This window comes from Rhinoraja longicauda, chromosome 23, assembly GCF_053455715.1.
Source record: "Rhinoraja longicauda isolate Sanriku21f chromosome 23, sRhiLon1.1, whole genome shotgun sequence".
Taxonomy (NCBI): Eukaryota; Metazoa; Chordata; class Chondrichthyes; order Rajiformes; family Arhynchobatidae; genus Rhinoraja; species Rhinoraja longicauda.
Window position 1 is genome coordinate 35,539,208 of NC_135975.1, and position 24,056 is coordinate 35,563,263.

At 42.5% G+C, this 24,056-nt stretch overlaps 1 protein-coding gene across 1 annotated transcript in view; it reads right to left on the bottom strand.

Annotated features, from left to right (window-relative positions):
* lta4h (leukotriene A4 hydrolase) overlaps positions 1-23,054 on the bottom strand; it is a 55,404-nt gene extending 32,350 nt beyond the window's left edge. Inside the window, exons 1-4 of the mRNA XM_078420215.1 lie at positions 22,709-23,054; positions 11,032-11,162; positions 8,143-8,263; positions 273-341 (exon numbers count right to left, since the gene is read on the bottom strand). Of these exons, the coding sequence (XP_078276341.1) occupies positions 273-341; positions 8,143-8,263; positions 11,032-11,162; positions 22,709-22,984 (597 nt within the window). The 5' untranslated portion in view covers positions 22,985-23,054. The remainder of the gene's footprint in view (positions 1-272; positions 342-8,142; positions 8,264-11,031; positions 11,163-22,708) is intronic.
* Positions 23,055-24,056: the final 1,002 nt, after the last annotated feature.

The following is a 24,056-nucleotide window of genomic DNA, read 5'->3' on the forward strand; positions in this document are numbered from 1 at the left end:
ACCATTTACTTTTTGAGCAATTCGTTACTTTTTCCGTATATTTGTCTTTTGTGGTCTCTCAAGACAAAAAATGAAAATCGGTATCTCTGTATAATTCTGGCAAATTTCTTATACACTCTCTTCCATGGCTGTTATCTTTCATGTGGCTCAGAATTGGACACCACTTCAACTAAGAATTGATCAAGGCTAGCCATGTTCCCATACTCTTATATTCTTGAGCCAAATTAAAATTTAAAAATATTGGCCAATATATCTCTATTTTATTTACATACCCGTGCAGTGTAGGTGCTTTTCACAGATGGCGTGTCCTGGCAAGGAATCATACTTCTGCAATGTATTGCCTATTAAAAAAGAGAGATTTAACAGATCCAAGTGACCAGGTGTTGGATTATTTACACAAAACAAGATATAATTCCAATTTCTTGGATTAAATATTTTCAATTGAATATACAGTCCCAAACAGTGACATGCTGAAGGGCGGCTCCCACAAGATTAACAGGTCTCACAATAGGAAAATCATTCAAATAGACTTATCACAAAATACACATGCAGCAGGTTCAATTGGAAGCCATGTTCAAGCACATTAGCTTTTTCAGTTTTAGTTGTGTCCACTTTGCAATATCAACAATGAATCAAATGATCAGAAAGTTATATCTTCCCACTTAGATATAGTACACACTTCACAACAACCTCCCTCCAAATAATCCAATAAACAGGATACCGGGGGCAAATAAAATCAATATTTTCCCATAAATTTAGGTTACTCGGTCATCAAGTCTACTCCGCCAACTATCACGGCTGATCTATCTTTCCCTCTCAAGCCAATTCTCCTGCCTCCACCCCATAACCTGACACCCTTGCTAATCAAGAATCTGTCAATCTCCCCCCTAAAAATATCCATTGACTTGGCCTCCACAGCTTTCTGTGGCATTGAATTCCACAGATTCAGTGCACGACCTGGAGTCCGAGCTTCAAACACTGAAGCACATCAGAGACGGGGAGAATTACCTTGATGCTGTGTTTCTGGTGACAGTTCCACTTGCTAGAGTAACTGGTTCCAACATGGTCGGTGGTGATGTAGTGTGACTGCCAGTGAGGCAGGCAGGGGAAAATAATACCTAGAGGACTGAGTTAGAGGACTGAGTTAGAGGACTGAGTTAGAGGACTGAGTTAGAGGACTGAGTTAGAGGACTGAGTTAGAGGACTGAGTTAGAGGACTGTAGTAAGAATGAGTAACCTTACCAGGGCACCGTGGTTCAGGAGGACACTCGAGAGGGAACAGGGAAGGAAAACGTTTTGTTATTGGGGATAGTATAGTTAGAGGCATTGACAGGGCTCTCTGTCCCAAGGATCGAGAGTCCCGAAGGCTGTGTTGCCTGCTTGTTGCCCGGGTTCAGGACATCTCATGACTTGTAGAGGAACTTGGGAGGGGAAAGATCCAGTCGTCGTGGTCCATGTGGGTACCAATAATGTAGGTAGAACAAGGAAAGAGGTTTTGCTAAAGGAATTTGAACAGTTAGGCACCAAATTGAAAAGCAAACCAAGAAGGTAATAATCTCTGGATTGCTACTGGAGCCAAGTGCAAATTGGCGTTGGGTTGAGAAGATTAAAGAGTTGAACGCGTGGCTAAAAGACTGGTGTGGATGAAGTGGGTTTGAATTTGTGGGACAATGGCACCAGTATTGGGGAAGGATCGAACTGTTCTGACAGGACAAACTCCACTTGAGCCCGACTGGGACCAGACTCCTGGCAAACTGTATAACCAGGGCCGTAGATACAGCTTTAAACTAAATAGTGGGGTAGGGGTGTAGAGTGAACAAAGTGCAAGTGTAAAGGCAGAGTTAAAGAAAGAGAGTGCAGGAAAAGTTACATAAGTCTCCAGAATTAGTGGGACGGAAAATTTAATAAGGGATAAGAGAGTAAGGTCAGGTAAAATTGGGACCGGTATGAGAGGAGAATACCAAATTAAAGGTGTCATATTTGAATGCGCGCAGTACAAGAAACAAAGTGGATGAGCTCGTGAGACGTGGCTGCAAGAGGATCGGAGCTGGGAAATGAATCTTCAAGATTATACGTCCTATCTGAAAGACAGATAGGTGGGCAGAGGGGGTGAGGTAGCTCTGTTGGTAAGGAATGAAATTCAGTCCTTAGTGAGAGATGACATAGGATCAGAAGACTTAGTGTCATTGTGGATAGCTGAGAAATTGTATGGGGAAAAGCCCCTAATGGTAGTTATTTACAGGCCCCTAAACAGTAGCCAGCATATAGGATACAAGTTACATCAGGAGACACAATTGGCATGTAAGAAAGGTAATGCTACGGTGGTCCTGGGAGATTTCAATATGCAGGTAGACTGGGAAAAACAGGTTGGTACTGGACCCCAAGAAAGGGAATTTGTAGAGTCCCTCTGGATTCTTAGAGCCGCTTGACTAAAGAAATTCCTCCTCATCTCCTTTCTAATGGTACGTCCTTTTATTCTGAGGCTGTGGCCTCTGGTCCTAGACTCTCACACTAGTAGAAACATCCTCTCCTCATTCACTCTATCAAGGCCTTTTACTATTTGGTAAGTTTCAATGAAATCCCCCTTCACCCTTCTAAACTCCAGCAAGTACATGCCCTGTACCGTCAAACGCTCATCATATCTTAACCCAATCATTCCTGGGATCATTGTCGTAAATCTTCTCTGCAAACCTACTCTTTCCAAAGCCAACACATCTCTTTACGGTTAGCTCATACTCTGCAGCAAGCCTGCTGAATATTACAAATACGTTACTATCTTGGGCTCTTCACTTGCACACAGCAAACATTCATGAATAGCCACACTGCCTCACCCAAAGACACACTAATATTTATAAGCACAGCTTCGGAGCACAAACTAAGCCAATGTTTCAATCTCCTATTGAAGGAGTACATCAATGTTGGCAGTGCCACATTTTAAGTGATAATAAAATATTCTATGGAAAGATATGAAGTGCAAAGAATGTCCAGGTGTGGCTGTGTCCAGGTGTGGCTGTGTCCAGGTGTGGCTGTGTCCAGGTGTGGCTGTGTCCAGGTGTGGCTGTGTCCAGGTGTGGCTATGTCCAGGTGTGGCTATGTCCAGGCATGTCTCCGTGCTCTGGGTTTTGCAACTCCCATATTCTTTTGTCTATGGTCCAACATAATTGCTTGATTTTACCCATTGATCAGATAACATTGCTGACAGCATAACTCCATAGCCACCCCGATTTTATCCTATCAGGGAAATCTTCCTCCTACACCCTCCTTGCAGGTTAATAAACTTATTTTCTCTCCTTCCGATGACAGATCTTCAAACCAAACATTAACTGTTTCTCTCACCACAAATGTGGCTTGTTGACCTGACTCAGCCTGACCTGCTGAGTTTCTCAAGCATTTTCTGTTTTCATTAAAGCATTTTCAGTTTTGGCCAACACTGTCCATCCAAACAGCATTGCCAGTTCTTGTCATTCATTTACTTGTTATTTGTGGAACCTTTGTACAAAACTGCTCTCCACCTGTACTAATACAGTACTGGTTTCCATATAAAACTTAAGACAAAATAGATCATCCTATATCTTAATTGAAGAAAGCACATGCTCAAATCATCCACTTCACTTGGATAACCTCTCTGAAAGACTCTTCCACAAGTTTATTTCCCAGTTAAAGTGCTTACATTTGAAAGGTTTAATCTTAAGCAAGGCTCCGCATGGTAGGCTGCTCTCGAAGGTTGGATCGCATGGGGTCCAAGGACAAAAGCTGAATGAATAGAAAATTGGCTTCATGGGATGAGCAGAGGGTGATGGTGGAAGATTGCTTTTCAGACGGGAGGCCTATGACAAGTGATGTGCCTCAGGGATTGGTGCGTGTTTGTCATCTATATCAATGAATTGGATGAGAACATGCCATGATTAGTAGATGACACAAATGTGGGTGGTAAGCTAGTGAAGATGGTTGTTAAAAATTGCAGCAGGATCTTGATCAGTTGGGCAGGTGGGCTAAAGAATGGTTAATGGAATTTAATACAGAGAAATGTAAGGTGTTGCCTTTTAGGACGTCTAACATGGACAAGATCCTACACAGTAAATGGTAGGAAAATGGCAGCACAGGAAGATGGGGTAGTCAGAAGGGCTTTTGGCACATTGGTCTTCATCAGTTAGAGAATAGACAATAGACAATAGGTGCAGGAGTAGGCCATTCGGCCCTTCGAGCCAGCACAACCATTCAATGTGATCATGGCTGATCATTCTCAATCAGTACCCCGTTCCTGCCTTCTCCCCATACCCCCTGACTCCGCTAGCTCTCTCTTGAATGCATTCAGAGAATTGGTCTCCACTGCCTTCTGAGGCAGAGAATTCCACAGATTTACAACTCTCTGACTGAAAAAGTTTTTCCTCATCTCCGTTCTAAATGGCCTACCCCTTATTCTTAAACTGTGGCCCCTTGTTCTGGACTCCCCCAACATTGGGAACATGTTTCCTGCCTCTAACGTGTCCAACCCCTTAATAATCTTATACGTTTCGATAAGATCCCCTCTCATCCTTCTAAATTCCAGTGTATACAAGCCTAGTCACTCCAGTCTTTCAACATATGACAGTCCCGCCATTCCGGGAATTAACCTAGTAAACCTACGCTGCATGCCCTCAATAGCAAGAATATCTTTCCACAAATTTGGAGACCAAAACTGCACACAGTACTCCAGGTGCGGTCTCATTAGGGCCGCAGAAGGACCTCTTTGCTCCTATACTCAACTCCTCTTGTTATGAAGCCCAACATTCCATTGGCTTTCTTCACTGCCTGCTGTACCTGCATGCTTCCTTTCAGTGACTGATGCACTAGGACACACAGATCTTGTTGTACATCTCCTTTTCCTAACTTGACACCATTCAGATAATAATCTGCCTTCCTATTCTTACCACCAAAGTGAATAATCTCACACTTATTCACATTAAACTGCATCTGCCATGCATACGCCCACTCACACAACCTGTCCAAGTCACCCTGCAACCTCATAGCATCTTCCTCAGTTCACACTGCCACCCAGCTTTGTATCATCGGCAAATTTGCTACTGGTACTTTTAATCCCTTCATCCAAGTCATTAATGTATATTGTAAACAGCTGCGGTCCCAGCACCGAGCCTTGTAGTATCCCACTAGTCACTGCCTGCCATTTTGAAAGGGACCCATTTATTCCCACTCTTTGCTTTCTGTCTGCCAACCAATTTTCTATCCATATCAGTACTCTACCCCCAATACCATGAGCTCTAATATTGCCCACTAATCTCCTATGTGGGACCTTGTCGGAGGCTTTCTGAACGTCAAGGTACACTACATCCATCGGCTCTCCCCTGTCAATGTACCTAGTTACATCCACAAAAAATTCCAGAAGATTAGTCAAGCATAATTTCCCCTTCGTAAACCCATGCTGACTCGGAACGATCCTGTTGTTACTGCTATCCAAATGCTCCGCAATTTCGTCTTTTATAATTGACTCCAGCATCTTCCCCACCACTGATGTTAGACTAACTGGTCTATAATTTCCCGTTTTCTCTCTCCCTCCTTTCTTAAAAGGTGGGATAACATTAGCTACCCTCCAATCCACAGGAACTGATCCTGAATCCATAGAACATTGGAAAATGAGCACCAATGCGTCCACGATTTCTAGAGCCACCTCCTTAAGTATCCTGGGATGCAGACCATCAGGCCCTGGGGATTTATCAGCCTACAGTCCCATCAGTCTACCCAACACCATATCCTGCCTAATGTGAATTTCCTTCAGTTCCTCCGTCACCCTAGGATCTCTGGCCACTAGAACATCTGGGAGATTGTTTGTATCTTCCTTAGTGAAGACAGATCCAAAGTACCGGTTCAACTTGTCTGCCATTTCCTTGTTCCCCATAATAAATTCCCCTGCTTCTGTCTTCAAGGGACCCACATTTGCCTTGACGATTTTTTTCCTCTTCACATACCTAAAAAAGCTTTTACTATCCTCCTTTATATTATTGGCTAGCTTACCCTCGTACCTCATCTTTTCTCCCCATATTGCCTTTTTAGTTATCTTCTGTTGCTCTTTAAAAGAGTCCCAATCCTCTGGCTTTTCACTCTTCTTTGCTATGTTATACTTCTCTTTTATTTTTATGCTGTCCTTGACTTCCCTTGTCAGCCACGGGTGCCTCTTACTCCCCTTAGAATCGTTCCTCCTCTTTGGGATAAATTGATCCTGCAACTTCTGCATTATTCCCAGGAATACCTGCCATTGCTGTTCCACCGCCTTCCCTGCTAGGGCCTCCTTCCAGTCAAATCTGGCCAGCTCCTGTCACACGCCTCTGTAATTCCCTTTGCTAACTGTAATACTGACACTTCCGATTTTCCCTTCTCCCTCTCAATTTGTAGAGTAAAACATCATATTATGATCACTGCCTCCTAATGGCTCTTTTACCTTGAGTTCCCTTATCAGATCAGGTTCATTACACAACACTAAATCCAGAATTGCCTTCTCCCTGGTAGGCTCCAGTACAAGCTGTTCTAAGAATCCATCTCGGAGGCACTCCACAAACTCCCTTTCCTGGGGTCCAGTACCAACCTGATTTTCCCAATCTACTGCATGTTGAAATCTCCCATAACCACCGTAGCATTACATTTGCGACATGCCAATTTTAGTACTTGATTCAACTTGCACCCTATGTCGAGGCTACTGTTTGGGGGCCTGTAGATAACTCCCATCAGGGTCTTTTTACCCTTACAATTCCTAATTTCTATCCATACTGATTCTACATCTCCTGATTCTGTCACCCCTTGCAAGGGAGTGAATATCATTCCTTACCAACAGAGCGACCCCACCTTCTCTGCCCACCTGTCTGTCTTTTCTATATGTTGTGTACCCGTGAATATTCAGTTCCCAGCCCTGGTCCTCTTGCAGCCATGTCTCTGTAATTCCCACAACATCATACTTGCCAATGTCTAACTGAGCCTTTATTTCCACTTTATTTTTTATACTTCACGCATTTAAATACAACACTTTAACTTCGGTATTCACCTCCCCTCTCACACCGGTCACCATTGGCCCTGATCTTACTCTCTTATCCCATCTAGAACTTTCCTTCCCATTTATTCGAGAGTCCTTTGCAATTTCTCCTGTATTCGCTTCCCCTTTAACTACATCTTCATATTCCCAATATGTCAACCCCTCCCCCCCCACTACTTAGTTTAAACCCACGCATGTAGCACTAGAAAACCTGCCTAGAGTATGGAAGTTGGGAGGACATGTTGCAGTTATACAAGGTGTTGGTGAGGATGCGTTTAGGGTAGTGTTCAGTTCTGGGCACCATGTTATAGAAGAGATGTTGTCAAGCTGGAAAGGGTGCAGAGATGATTTACAAGGATGTTGATAGGGCTCGAAGGCCTGAGCTACAGGACGATGTTCAGCAGGGTAGGACTCAAGGGTCTGAGTTATCGAGAGAAGTTGAACTCTTTGGAGCTCAGGAGGATGAGGGGTGATCTTATAGAGGTGTACAAAATGATGAGGGGAATAGATGCAGAGTCTCTTGCCCAGAGTGGGGGAATCAAGAACTAAAGGACATAGGTTTAAGGTGATAGGGGCAAGATTCAATAGGAACATGAGGGGTAATTTTTTCACACAAAGGGTGGTGGGGTATGGAACGAGCTGCTGGAGCAGCTAGTTGAGGCAGTTACTATCGCAATGTTTAAGAAACATTAAGACAGGTACATGGATAGCACAGGTTTAGGGGGATACGAGTCAAACACAGGCAAGTGGGACTAGTGTATACATGTTGGTTGGTGTGGGCAAGTTGGGCCGAAGAGCCTGTTTCCACACTGTGTGACTCTAAACGTAAAACTAATTGGTTTTTTTTGCCTTAATACATAACTGAAACGCTCGAGAAACTCAGCGCCTTGATTTATGCTTTCCATTGTTTGCATTAACAAATATCAATCAAACCTCAGGAGCAAACAAACACCCAGATGCATTATTCATTTTCCACATTAGTTATCGATCCAAGTAAGATGATCAATTGTGTTCTAATTGTGATTAAAACATGGTCAAACTAATGAAATGTCATGCCTAATCAAATGCAGAGAACAAACAGACCCGATATTAGTTAGTAAAAGGGTGCTCTATATTGGTCATACCTGACATTGGCTGAACAAGTATGGATGCTCCTTCCCAGCAGTTTGCTCAGCAGTAAGCCACTGCAAAGCTGAAGCTTCCGGTGATGTCTCATATGAAACCTCCACCACAGCCTGCTGGCCTCTGTAAGATTAGAAGTTTATGGAAGTCAATACCAAATAGAACTCGGTTCATTTTAAGGCAATCAAGTTCAGGAGATTAGAAAGGAAATAGGACCAGCCCACATAATAATAAAACACCTAAAATTAGCCCCGCCATTCATCAAGACCTACAGCAATTCCACGATCTTCCTGATCCACAAATTCCCTGATTAACCTACAATTCCAAGAATCTATCCCATCATTATTCATATTAAACAACAGACTCCAATCATTCCATCCGATTATGGGTTATAACCAAGGTATCCATGATCTTTTGTAGATACCTCTTTAAAACCCTAAAATATTTGTCATCAGATGAGGAAGAATTATCTGCTATTAGCTACAGATATTACTTGATCCTTAATCTTATTTATATTTCTTTCAAAGTTCACCATTGCTCATCTGTTCTCATTCATCATTCTAAATTCCGAATACACTTCAGCCATCTCTCCCCTCACACTTTTGTAAATAGTTTTGTTTAAGATTCCAATTTATGAATTAGAATTTCCACATTGGTTCGTGACATGTTTATGATGATTGCTCTCCTTCAGAAGATCTTGAACCATAGGGTTAACCATCAAAATCAAATAAACTATTGCATGGGTAATTGCATTTGAGACAGTTTACTGCACCATAATTGCACTATCCTTTTAACAAGGCTACTATTTGTTGATTAACTGTCTGATGGTGTAATAGCATAGGCGGTCTATATGCTACAACCATAAGAGCTATTTGCCCCATTATATCTCACAATCCTATTCATACTGATTCTTGCTCCTCATCCTCTCAGTGCAAGACATTTCACTACCTTTATACCGTCCTTTATTATTGGAGCTCTCTCATTCAAACTCCCCCTAAATTCTTCCTGTCTTGATGTTTCTCATACACCAGAATATTTGGTTTCCAAACTTGATCCTGAGTATGTCTCGTGGTTGTGCATCCAAAACACCAATTTATTAATTTCTCTATTTGCATCAAGATAAAATAACTTTAACCTTGACCGTTTATTTTTCCTATCTTAAAGCCTATTTTGCTGATACCGTTATTATTAATCTCTGTGCACAATTTGCTTTTCCTTATCTTCCTAGAATGCCCTTTTGCCTTGGATTTCGAAATTTCTCTTTACATAAATAAACTCCAATCATCTTTGGATCATTGTTCTATCTAAAGGCCTAATTACTCAAATTAATAGGGTAATAGTTCCACCCTAATTTCATCCAGCTTTGATTTTTTTTACATGCAGCCTGTGGAAGAAAATATTAATATCCTTTCTTACTTAATTTTGATTGGAATTGAACAAGGTAACGAAAGGGTGCTTGGATGTGACAAATGGCATCTCTCATTGACCAGGTGCAGAAGAGGTTTGTGAGAATCAGCAAAGTAAGATTAGACGTATTACCTCTTGTGTAGGAATGTGTTGAAGGGTGGATGGTAAATGTAAACATGAAATAGTAGACGGATATAAGGAAGCTTGTTTCTCTCAGCAGTGTGTTACGGTAGACCACCCGCGCCCCCTACCGCTTGTGGCATAGAAACGTTACTGTAAATGGGGGGCTTATGATTGGCTCGAAGAGGGGATGGTGGCGCGGTCTGCCTAAAAGGTGAGATAGAAGAATGTAAAGATGCCCTTGTATTGTGTTTGACTTGTATTAACCATCTGTTGTTGAATAAAATGAACACCAACCAAACGAATGTCACGACTAATGAAATAATTGGTACCCATGTAGTAGATAGTTTATTTTCGTAAAGTTGTATCTAATAAAAAACAAAAGTTCTTTACTGCACAGTATAACTGTCAGCGAATTCTGCTGTGAAGTCAGAGAACTGATGAGCAGTTTACTGCCGCCATCTCTCCATGATATCAGGCAATAAAGTCTCTTGAAGCAAACCTGCAAAGTCTGTTGCTTTTCATTTCCCTTTAAGTTCCCTCTAAATTAATTTATTCCACAGAGCCAATCCCAGCCTAATGGCTCTGCCTTTCCCAGGAATTGTGCCAGTGGTTCACAAAGCAAAACTATAGGAGCCAGTCAGCCTTGTGTGTCAACAATGTCTCTCCCCAGAATAACTCACTAGTTCCACACTTTGCCCATTTCTCCTTGGCCTTGCAAATAGTCCTTTACCCTGCATGTTAATCAGGATCATTTGCTTGAACACAAGAACATTCCCAGTTTCCTCCCTTACAACCTGTTGTTTTGCTGCTAAAGTGCTGGCAATAATCCAGCAATCACAAATACGGATAGGCTTGATGGGCAAGCTGGTATTCTCGTATGTTTCTAAGCTTTTGACTGCAGCAATAATGATAACAATTAGATTTGTTTAAATTTAAGTTGTTTCTCCGTATGAATTACAGATCTGAATAGGAATGAAAATATAAATGGAATCCAACAACAAAAAGTTCAAACTAAAATATATAAATATCCCACTGCCCAGAACTTATAATAGAATCTACATCTGTAATGTTTTTACTTTACAATTACACATGAAGGCAGTATAAACTGGATCAAAAGCAGGAGAATGTAACTCAAGTATTAAGCACACATTTTCCATTATAAACTTGGACAAAAACACAAAGTAGAACATATCAAGTAAAGAAGATAATGAAGGTTTTTAAAGCAAAATCAAATATCTTTAATCTAATTCTATTAACCCCATAGTGTTCAATCCCAGATGCAACTCCACATGAAATTACCAGCATGACAAGATGGAGATCAATCAAATTAGTGATCACTTTCTCAAATTGAACATCCATACCGTAGCAATTCAAAAGGAAGGGTAATTGTCAAGGGACTTCCTTTGAAACCCTGTGCATCTCCAAGCAAAAATCCTGCTTCAATTCCATTGGCAATCACTTTGATTATTTTAAGGTCTTTCGTATCCAAAGTCTGTGAATAAAATGCAAATACTGAATCCATACAAAGAATAGAAAGTTACACTTGTTATTATTTTCAGTTTTACATTGTTTTTTTATTTATTTATTTTTTTTTGAAATATTTTTTATTTTTGAAAAGCATATGTCCAAATAGAAATAAAAAAACACATTTGTTACAAAGTTCTTACATAGCTTCAATTTTTAAATTTTTGAAGAGAGAAAGTAAAAAAAAAACAAAAAACTATAAACTTGGGGAGAGAGAATAAGAGGGTTAAAAAAAAGGATCTAACAATAAAAATTAAAGGGAGTAGATCTGGGAGACAATTACCACAGTTGTACATCCAACCCCTAACTCAAGTTTCAACTTTTAATTTAAAAAAATTATTTATAGTCCTGTGCCAAACCCATTTACTTTTCTAAAAATTCAATAAATGGAGACCATATTTTTAAAAATAACTCAGGTTTGTCGATTAAGGCAAACCTTATTTTTTCCAAATGCAGGGTCTCTGTCATTTCCGTAGTCCACATTTTAATTGTGGGGGTTATTGGTTTTTTCCAAAATTTAAGTATTAATTTTTTCGCAGTTATTAGACTGTAATCAAGAAAATGTACCTGACTTACTGTAAAATTTGTAGTATGTTCTGATAATCCTAATATAATTAATTTTGGATCCATATCTAATTTTTTATTAATAACTTTAGAAACTATTTTACATTGTGTTGCTTAAATGATCTCAATGGATGCATTAGTTAACATGCAAAAATAAGCCCCTTTAAATAGTTTTTACTGCACACAAGCAATCCTTTAACTGTTCGTCAACCGTTGAACACAAGGATGCAGGAGCTGAAGTAGGCCATCAAACCCTTCAAACCTGTCTCACCATTTAATGTAATCATGGCTTATTACGCTTATAATACACTTCATTTTATTTTTCAAAAATGAACTCAACCTACACGCTGTGGGTAAATTATAGAATTATAGGCACCAGTTCATCTCCATTAACAACTGTAAATCCCCCACTGCTCCCCTCCCCCAAGGTGTCCCCCAAGGCTCAGTCCTTGGCCCCATCCTCTTCATCCTCTACCTGTTCCCCCTTGGTCAATTAATCCGCCGTCATGGTCTCAACTTCCACTGCTTCGCCGATGATATCCAGCTCCTCATCTCCACCAAGTCAATCTCCACCACCACACACTCTACATTGACAAACTGCATCTCTGAAATAAAATCTTGGCTTCAATCAAATTTCCTCAAACTCAACTGCAACAAATCTGAAATCATCATCATTGGTCCAAAAACGCTCACCAAATCCACCCAAAACTTCATCCTCAATATTGATGGTCTCCCAGTATCCACCTCCCCTCACATCCGGAATCTTGGAATCATCTTTGATCAAACCCTCTCCTTCGACAAACTCATCAAACACATCACAAAGACAGCCTTCTTCCACCTCAAAAACATTGCCCGTCTCCGTCCATCCCTCTCCTTCACAGCTGCAGAAACCCTCATCCACGCCTTCATCACCTCCCGTCTGGACTACTGCAACAGCCTCCTCTATGGCTCACCCTCAAAAATCATCAGTAAACTTCAATACATTCAAAACTCCGCTGCCCGTCTACTCACCCACTCCCCGATCCGTGACCATATCACCCCCGTCCTTTACAAACTCCACTGGCTCCCCATCCCCCAGAGAATCCAATACAAAATCCTCCTCATGACCTACAAAGCCCTCCATAACCTGGCCCCATCCTACCTGACTGACCTCCTCCACAGGCACACTCCCACCTGCACCCTCCGCTCTGCTGCTGCCAATCTCCTGTCCCCCCCCCCATCCGGACCAAACTCAGATCCTGGGGGGACAGGGCTTTCTCCATCGCTGCTCCCACCCTATGGAACTCACTACCCCAAACCGTCAGAGACTCCTCCTCGCTCACCACATTCAAAACATCACTGAAGTCTCACCTCTTCAGCACTGCCTTCAACCACTGAAGGTCACCTCACCTTCTGTCTCCTTTCTCTGTTCGTTTACTTATTTATCTATTTATTCACTTCTCTATGTTCTAGAAATCCCTGTAAAGCGTCTTTGAGTGTTTGAAAAGCGCTATATAAATGTAATGCATTATTATTATTATTATTAAAACATCACACTTTAAAATAAAACAATTCTCCTCCCAAAATCTGCAAAATCAAAATTACCTTCCATTCTAAAGGGACACAGGATAATTTTAAAGAACTTGTGAATGGGCCTCTGTGTGTTGTTATTCTGTATTACTACTTGCCTGTCCTTCAATGAGAAGGCCGAAGTAATTAACACATTTCACTCTATCGCAACATTTAATGTTCATGTTCAGCTCGTAAAGCAAAAATATGTCGTCAAACAATAATTGGAGCGAGTGATCTGATGTAGTAGCGATATTTTTATGCTGGATTTTAAAAATGTCTTGTCTTGTGGAAAATTGTATCCCAATCACATTTTAAAACTGCCTTGCTTTAACACTGGGAGACCAAATCATGTGCATGCAAGTATGCCCACTCTTCAGATTACAGGTACCTATGAGTTACTGGATCTTAACCCATCAGGCTGCCACTTTGTTATGGGGTGTGTGACTTTATATAAACAAAAACTCTCAAAACTAACATGGCAATTATTTTGTTTGCTTCGTATTATGAAACTTTCAACCCACTTAGAAGGAATTAGTTTCAGTTTTGCTCCTAACAGAGCTACACCTCCCAACCCAAGCTGCATAAATCAGCTCTCTGGGATTTAAGCATTTCATAAAAAGGTCGAACAACAAGAGGTACTCTTATCAAATCAAAAAGAGCAATACCATTCAGGTCTCCCGCTGGTTAGTAAGCAATTACTTCATGTTTTTTCACGACAATGAGGGCTTAAAGTTTCATTTACTGCAACAAAGAGTAGGGACTGCATTCCACATCTTGTACAGCACCTGCATTTGCAACACCTACCATTTCTCATCACATCTCTCTGCTCAATATAATTTTAGACCATCAGATTATCAGTTCTCACCTTCTACACCCAAGTAGCATTTTCAATCCATACAATAATAACAGCTTCCAGAAACCCATTGTCAACTTTGCCATATGATGACTTGACACAGCATCATGCAAGGGTTAAAAAGACTAGAAACTAGGAGCTGTGAACAAGGAAACAAGGAGCGGCTTTACAAAAAATAGGATGCACTGGAGTAACTCAGCAGGTCAGGCAGCATCCCTGGAGAACATGGAAAGGTGACATTTAGTCGGGACCCTTTTTCAGACTGTAGGGTGGGTGGGGGAGGTGGGGAGTGAAGAAACTTGTAATAGAGTGGCAGGACAAAGTGTGGCAGATAATACGTGAACACAGGCACTACAACGGCTTCATATTTGTCCTCTAGGAAAGGAAATTTGCCATTCCAACTGATGAATCTTAAAAGACATGAAATAATCTAGCTAGCCAGTTCAATATTGTATAACCCTTGAACAAATTAAAGAACTACTCTGCTTTATGCTGGTGCATCCTTGCTTCTAGTTATAATTTAGCCACAAAGCATTATGCTTTTAATATTGTCCATTTGATTTTCCTTCAAAAATGAACCAAACCTACACACCCTGGGTAAAATATAGAAAACACATTAAAAAATTTAAACTCCTGGTATCTACAAATTCAAAATTACCTTCCTTCCGACAGGTACACGAGAGGATAATTTTAAAGAACTTGTGAATTGACCTCCATATGCTTTTATTCTTTATCACTGCTTGCCTGTCCTTCAACAAGAAGGCAGAGGTAATTAAGACGTAACATATTGGCAATGGAGGATCAGTTAATGTGCAAGTAGGCCTACCTTCCAGATTATAGGTACCATGAGTAACTGGATCTAGCTCATCAAACTAGATGAATCTGTGGAATTCATTGCACGGGAGGCTGTGGCGGCCAAGTCAATAGCTACATTTAAGGTGGATATCGACAGATTCTCTTGATTAGCACGGGTGTCAGTGGTTTTGGGGAGAAGGCAGGAGAATGGGGTTAAGAGGGAAAGGTAGATCAGCCATGAGTGAATGGCAGAGTTGACTTGATGGGCCAAATGACCTAATTCTGCTCCTATCACTTATGAACTTATGAAACTGTCTGTTATTGGGTGTGTCATTTTATATAAACAAAAACTCTCAAAACTAACATAGCAAATATTTTGTTTTGTTTGCTTGACATAATGAAACTATAAACCCATATAGAAGGAATTAGTTTCAGATTTTGTTTCACAGAAGATTATAAAGACAGCTTTGCGCCCAAACAGGCATTTAATTTCAATGAGGTAAGACTCAATTGGAAGAGAATACCAAAAACAAAGCTTCATATCTCAACATAGATCTCTAGTCTGGGATTTGGAGAAGTTAGGACCGTTTGATCCTTGTTCCCTGGAGGATTGGAAGTAAAGATTTCAAGTTCAAACTCCTTGTTGAATACATGGAAAACCAATGCTACTCTTAAAGATAGCTTTGTCAATTTACTACAAGTCAAACAGTAACACAAATTATAGCCAGCATATGTTACAATTACATGGAGGGATATGTTAGACTAATTCTTAGACGTTTAAAGAGTCAACAAGTCTCCAAATACTATAACATACTTCTTGAGATGTACTGTAGAAAGTATACTAACTGTACGGCAATTCCAATACACAGTAATGCAAGAGGTCGCAGTGAGTGATGGACTCAGCATTGTCCATCACAGACACAGACCTCCGCACCATCAAAAGCATCTATATATGGGTGTTTCCTTAAATACAGCACTCAGTAGTGAAACTGAAGGTCTCCAAACAGGTTATTTTCCTGTTTTTTGTAATATTCCCATTGTTTCATACCCTCTAAAGTAGTGTAGATCATGGTGTATACCCAAAATAATGAGATGAAGCAAATATAAATAAATCTGTTTTTATAAAGAAAAATATCAGATATGTCCCTATGTTTTCTTGCCTTTTTTGTGACATTTTCCAAGCAGGATTTCATCAAATCCTTAGGCTAATTTATACCAGAAAGATTACATTAATTTTGCAATTAAATAACTCTATATAAGCCAAATTCTGATTATGCTTATGGTTTTTATCATTTATCACCCGATTAGATGGTTTTCTGATGTCGCAGGTTTTTGCAGCAGAACGCGAGTAGTGGTGCCCCTATGGTCACGTGTGAACTGTGTCACCAGTGAACTGTTTTTATATTTATTGTTTTTTTTTCATTGTTTATGTTTTGTGTTTAAGGTTTCCATTGAAATACTTAATAATGATTAGAACTTAAAATCATGAGAAACCTGCTTTGCTCACCTATTTTCGCTATGTCTCATTCTGTTGTCCCTCCCGTTGTCAATGCTATTTATAGTGCTATTACTGGGGGGTTTTTCACTCGTTGCGATTGTTTTAAATTCAAACAACGCGATTATAATTCTGCTCTCAAATTCACTTGGACCATCTCTGATACCTCCCTACAGTTTCTAGATCTCACCGTCTCCATCACAGGAAACAGATTATTGACTGATATCTACTACAAACCAACTGACTCCCATAGCTATCTTGACTACACTTCTTCCCACCCTGCTTCCTGTAAAGACTCTATCCCCCTACTCCTAATTCCTCCGTCTATGCCGCATTTGCACCCAGGATGCAGTGTTCCATACCAGGGCATCGGAGATGTCCTCATTCTTTAGGAAACGGGGGTTCCCCTCTTCCATTATAGATGAGGCTCTCACTAGGGTCTTCTCGATATCCCGCAGCTCCGCTCTTGCTCCCCCTCCCCCCATTCGTAGCAAGGACAGAGTCCCCCTTGTCCTCACCTTCCACCCCATCAGCCGTCACATACAACATATAATCCTCCAACATTTTCGCCACCTCCAACGGGATCCCACTATTGGCCACATCTTCCCATCTCCACCCCTTTCTGCTTTCCGCAGACTGTTTCCTCCGAAACTCCCTGGTCAACTCGACCCTTCCCACCCAAACCACCCCCTCCCCAGGTACTTACCCCTGCAACCGCAGGAGATGCAACACCTGTCCCTTTACCTCCCCCCTCGACTACATCCAAGGACCCAAACAGCCTATCCAGGTGAGGCAGAAGTTCACCTGCACCTCCTCCAACCTCATCTACTGTATCTGCTGTTTCAGGTGTCAACTTCTCTACATCGGCGAGACAAAGCGCAGGCTTGGCGCTCATTTTGATGAACACCTCCGCTCAGTCTGCCTTAACCTACCTGATCTCCCTGCGGCCCAGCACTTCAACTCCTCTTCCCATTCCCATTTCTGTCCTGGGCCTCCTCCATTGTCAGAGTGAGGCCCAGCGCAAATTGGAGGAACAGCACCTCATATTTCGCTCGGGGAGTTTACACCCCAGCGATATGAACATTGACTTCTCCAACTTCAGGTCGCCCGTGCTTTCCCTCTCTATCAATAGACAATAGACAATAGGTGCAGGAGTAGGCCATTCGGCCCTTCGAGCCAGCACCACCACTCAATGTGATCATGGCTGATCATTCTCAATCAGTACCCCGTTCCTGCCTTCTCCCCATATCCCCTATCCTTTAGAGCTCTATCTAGCTCTCTCTTGAAAGCATTCAGAGAATTGGCCTCCACTGCATTCTGAGGCAGAGAATTCCACAGATTTACAACTCTCTGACTGAAAAAGTTTTTCCTCATCTCTGTTCTAAATGGCCTACCCCCTATTCTTAAACTGTGGCCCCTGGTTCTGGACTCACCCAACATTGGGAACATGTTTCCTGCCTCGAACGTGTTCAACCCCTTAATAATCTTATGTTTCAAAAAGATCCCCTCTCATCCATCTAAATTCCAGTGTATACAAGCCTAGTCGCTCCAGTCTTTCAACATACGACAGTCCTGCAATTCCGGGAATTAACCTAGTGAACCTACGCTGCACGCCCTCAATAGCAAGAATATCCTTCCTCAAATCTGGAGACCAGAACCGCACACAGTACTCCAGGTGCGGTGTCAATAGGGCCCTGTACAACTGCAGAAGGACCTCTTTGCTCCTATACTCAACTCCTCTTGCTATGAAGGCCAATGAAGGTATGTAGGTTAATTGGCTGGGTAAATGTTAAAAAAAATTAAAAAAATTGTCCCTAGTGGGTGTAGGATAGTGTTAATGTACGGGGATCACTGGGCGGCACGGACTTGGAGGGCCGAAAAGGCCTGTTTCCGGCTGTATATATATATATGATATATATATATGATATATGATATATATATGATATATATGATATATGATAACATTCCATTGGCTTTCTTCACTGCCTGCTGTACCTGCATGCTTCCTTTCAGTGACTGATGCACTAGGACACCCAGATCTCGTTGTACATCCCCTTTTCCTAACTTGACACCATTCAGATAATAATCTACCTTCCTATTCTTACCATCAAATCCCCCTCCCCAATTCTCCCACTAGTCTTACTGTCTCCAACTACATTCTATCTTTGTCCCGCCGCTTCCCCTGACATCAGTCTGAAGAAGGGTCTCAACCCGAAACGTCACCCATTCCTTCTCTCCAGAGATGCTGCCTGACCCGCTGAGTTACTCCAGCATTTGTGTCTACCTGCGATTATAATGACCCTGGCATGAACTACGTACCACGTGATGGGTTAGGTGCCTACATTTTGTAAGGGAGCTTCGAAATCAGTAAGTGTCCCATGTCTTGTATGTTTCAGAATTTTTTATTTCTCTTGTTTCTTTTTCTTCAAATTTTGAAAGTATCAAACTTTGGTCAAATTTAGGTCAATTCTGATCACAAATTAGCTCAAAAGGTTCACAGGCAGGCCCATTTTTAATCCTGTGGTATTTCATTATGATTTAATAAATTTCAAATTTGGCCACCCTTGCCACAGGTTGGTATCCTTATTTACAGAAACACCCACATACGTTCTTTCAAGGTAACGGCATCTATCATCAAAGATCTCCCACCATCAGGGTAAGGAGTTCTTCTCATTGGTCCAGAAGCCTGAAGTTGCATACCACCAGGTTCAGAAACTTGCCTTCAGATTACTAAAAGCCTTAGTGTTAAGCTCATTTCTGATTTTGTTCTCCAAGAAATTATAGAAAGCTGCCTTCTGATACATGAATTAAGGAATATCAAAGGGTCTTTTGGAAATGTGTATTACTCAGTTACCTGTGGCACCATTTTGACAGAGAGATTTGTTTATCCAAAGTTTAGGGTTTGAAAAGATAAGAGATAATAAACTGTAGAAATGCATACTTTATTACATTGTAAAAAGTCTACGATTTATTACCCGTTTTTGCACATCAGCATAATTCAGAAAGATAATAAATCAAAGTTCATGACTCAAGGGTCAATCCAGCAGAAGGTTTGTCAAAATCACCCCACTGCTTACCTTGCAGCAAACGCTATTTTACTGAGACTTTTCAGAGATTCTGATATAACTTTGGCAAAAAATCCCATGAGAGGGACAACTACAGAAATTTGCTCATGATTGAATTAACATAAATCTTTCCAAATAATTCTCTATTGTTTATCAATGATTTTGGTCATGCAGTTTTCAAAAAAGGAGCAAATAATATTTCATTGACAATACATAAATTGTAGAATTTTAAAAGGAAACATTTCTCCATAACTCTCAAGTTTTAGCAAAGCCAATTATTTGAACATACTTAAATGAAGACAGTTTCTTCGTGGCTCGGCAACCAAGAACCTGCTGGATCTCCATGTGCATTTCACAGTACAAAAGATAATGCTATGTTTGAGTGCCAAGAAACATTCACCATGTCTTACAGGGATGCTGCCTGACCTGTTGAGTTAGCACAGCACTTTCTGTTTTGCTCAAGATTATGTCTGACAGGAGATTGTATTGTGGAGAAAGCCGCAGGGAGAATAAATTTATTAAAACAAAACAGCAGGTGCAGCATATAGACGAAAGTAAGACCACCTGTTCAATAACTGTTTCTTAATTTAGCTTGCTATTCATACCATCAAATGCTCCTATGAATACACAGAGATGAGTCACATAGCATATAAAAACACAAATCTGTGCCAGCCATCAAGTACCTGTCCACATAAAACCCATTTCCCCAAAGTCAGCCAATGCTCTGAAAGGTCATAGCACATCAAGTGCTCATCTAAAAAAAGTTGCAAAGCCCTGCTTCTAGCACTCCTTCTGGCAGGATTCCAGGTTTTAACCATCTTAAGAAATTATTTTTTTACTAAAATTATCCCTGCCCCTCTGAACCTTAGAGTAAAATTTGAAATGAGAGAAAGTGATAGAAGAATTAGGCCATTTGGCCCATCGCCTATTCTGCCATTAAATCATGGCTGATCTATCCTTCTTAACCCCATTTTCCTGCCTTCTCCCCATAACCCGACACCCGTACTAATCAAGAATCTATCTGTGCCGTAAAAATGTTCATTAACTTGGCCGCCACAGCCTTCGTGGCAATGAATTCCACAGATTCACCACGCTCTGACTAAAGAAATTCCTCCTCATCTCCTTCCTAAAAGAATGTCTGAGGCTCTGACCTCTGGTCCAAGACTCTCCAACTAACAGGGGTTTTAATGTAAAAAAGGTAATTGATTATATTTTATGCTTTTATAATATTTGGTGATTACTCAGCCATTGAGCCTCATCAATTCCATCCCTCCACCTATTACCTTGAAAGCCATTCTCTCTCAGATTTATATTAACTCATTGAGCAAAAAACAAAGTGGTGAAGGAACTCAGAAGGCAGTTTCTGTGGAGAAATGGACATGACATTTTGGGTTGGGACCCCTTTTCAGACTGACTGGGATAGGAGAGAAACCTAGAGGAGAGAGATCAGGTGGGAGCCGAGCAAGTGATAGGTGGATACAGGTGGTGAATTGGCTGACGAGAGGAGTAAAATTACAAAGGTGATAGGTGAAATGGAGACAAAAGGATGTTAGATAAGGAGAGGAAGGGTGAAATATAAACTTGAAGAGATATGGGTGAATGGGGACAGGGTCTATACATTTCACTCTGAAATTTTAGTCTGAAGGATCCTGACCCAAAATATTGTCTATCCATTCTCTCCACAGTTTCTGCCTGACCCACCGAGTTCTGCCAGCATTTGTTTTTTGCTCAAGATTCCAGTATCTGCAGTTTCATGTGACTCCATTTTCACTCATCTTATAACTGATAGGAGTATAATTAAGCCATTCAATCATGTCTGATCTATCTCTCCCTCCTAATCCCATTCTCCTGCCTTCTCCCTATAACCTTTGACACCTGTACTAATCAAGAATCTAAGTTATTTTAGTTTAGATATACAAACATGGAAACAAGTCCTTTCGCCGACCAAGTGCACTGATTACCCATTCACATTATGTGTAGGAAAAAAACTGCAGGTTTAAATCGAAGGTAGACACAAAATGCTGGAGTAACTCAGCGGGTCAGGCAGCATCTCGGGAGAGAAGGAATGGGTGACGTTTTGGGTCGAGACCCTTCTTCAGACTGATGTCAGGGGAGTGGGCGGGACAGAGATAAAATATAGTAGGAGACAGGAAGACTAATGGGAGAACTGGGATGGGGAAGGGGGATGGAGAGAGGGGGAAAACAAAGGCTATTTGAAGATAGAGAAGTCATTAATCATACCGCTGAGGTGTAAGGTACCCAAGCAAAATATGAGGTGCTGTACCTCCAATTTGTGCTGAGCCACACTCTGACAATGGAGGAGGCCAAGGACAGAAAGGTCAGATTGGGAATGGGAGGGGGAGTTAAAGTGTTGACGACTCTTACCTCACCTGCGGTACAGTAACAGTAAACTTGACTTGTTTTGAAATAAATAACAATGGATCCAAAAGGACAGCAAGGCTCATCTAAGCGCGATAAGTGGGCAAATTGACCATCATGCAAGAACAGCTCTCCCCACATTCAAAACACCAGCCAGCACCAATCCCTGTCAGACAGTGCTCCCCCGGCTGCAGAAGGAACCGGGGGCAGCGGCCGAAAGACAATAGATGCAGGAGGAGGCCAGTCGACCCTTCGAGCCAGCACCACCATTCAATGTGATCATGGCTGATCATTCTCAATCAGTACCCCGTTCCTGCCCTCTCCCCATACCCCCTGACTCCGCTATCCTTAAGAGTTCTATCTAGCTCTCTCTTGTAGCCAAGAGATGGGGTGCAGTGATGCCGGGGAAGAACTCCGCTAAACGGTCACAAACCCCGGGAAGACTGTTAAATAGTCACTAACCCCCGGGAAGATCTCTGCTAAATAGTCACAAGCCACAGGGAAGAAATTCACTCTGCCGCCCGGCTCCGGTGAAGAGCCCCACTAAACGGTCATGGCCTCGGGGAGGAGCTCCATTAACCCGCCGCCGGTTCTGGGGCAGAGCTCCACTAAACAGTCACAAGGAAGAACTCCGTTAACCCGTCCCGGGGAAGAGCTCCATTAAACGGTCACAAGCCATGGAGTTGAACACCGCCGTACGGTCGGTCCCCAGGGCAGAGCTCCGCCGTAGGTCGGTCGGTCCCCAGGGCAGAGCTCCGCCGTAGGTCGGTCGGTCCCCAGAGCAGAGCACCGCCCCGCCGCCCCGCGCCTACCACACGCGTCAGCCGGTCCCGCTGGGCTTCAACCGTCAGCGCGGCGCGCGCCTCCAACCGCCGGCCCGGGAAGTCCACACGCAGCGTCAGCGCCAGGTGGCGGGTCGTGCAGTCGCTCGTGTCCGCCAACGAGCAGTCGTCCATCCCACCGCCAGCAGCAGCCGCCTCTGCCACACTGCTGCTGCTGTCGTCCATCCCGTCGGCGCCGCCGTCAGCAGCCGCACCGTTCGCCTCCGCCATGGAGCTGCTAATGCTGTCGTCCGCCCGCTCGGCCATCCCGTCCTCAGCAGCCGGTGAACCCGCAGCAGCGCCGCCGCCTGCAGCACCGGGGGCGGGGCCTGGGCCTCTGGAACGCCCGCTCTACGTCACAGAGCGGGGGAAGCAACGGCGGCGGTCTAGGTGGCATCAATGGTGGGTGTACTGGTGAGGGGTGGCATCAATGGTGGGTGTACTATAGACAATAGACAATAGGTGCAGGAGTAGGCCATTCAGCCCTTCGAGCCAGCACCGCCATTCAATGCGATCATGGCTGATCACTCTCAATCAGTACCCCGTTCCTGCCTTCTCCCCATACCCCCTCACTCCGCTATCCTTAAGAGCTCTATCCAGCTCTCTCTTGAAAGCATCCAACGAACTGGCCTCCACTGCCTTCTGAGGCAGAGAATTCCACACCTTCACCACTCTCTGACTGAAAAAGTTCTTCATCATCTCCGTTCTAAATGGCCCACCCCTTATTCTTAAACTGTGGCCCCTTGTTCTGGACTCTCCCAACATTGGGAACATGTTTCCTGCCTCTAATGTGTCCAATCCCCTAATTATCTTATATGTTTCAATAAGATCCCCCCTCATCCTTCTAAATTCCAGTGTATACAAGCCTAATTGCTCCAGCCTTTCAACATACGACAGTCCCGCCATTCCGGGAATTAACCTAGTGAACCTACGCTGCACGCCCTCAATAGCAAGAATATCCTTCCTCAAATTTGGAGAACAAAACTGCACACAGTACTCCAGGTGCGGTCTCACCAGGGCCCGGTACAACTGTAGAAGGACCTCTTTGCTCCTATACTCAACTCCTCTTGTTATGAAGGCCAACATTCCATTGGCTTTCTTCACTGCCTGCTGTACCTGCATGCTTCCTTTCAGTGACTGATGCACTAGGACACCCAGATCTCATTGAACATCCCCTCTTCCTGACTTGACACCATTCAGATAATAATCTGCCTTTCTATTCTTACTTCCAAAGTGAATAACCTCACACTTATCTACATTAAACTGCATCTGCCATGTATCCGCCCACTCACACAACCTGTCCAAGTCACCCTGCAGCCTTAATGCATCGTCCTCACAA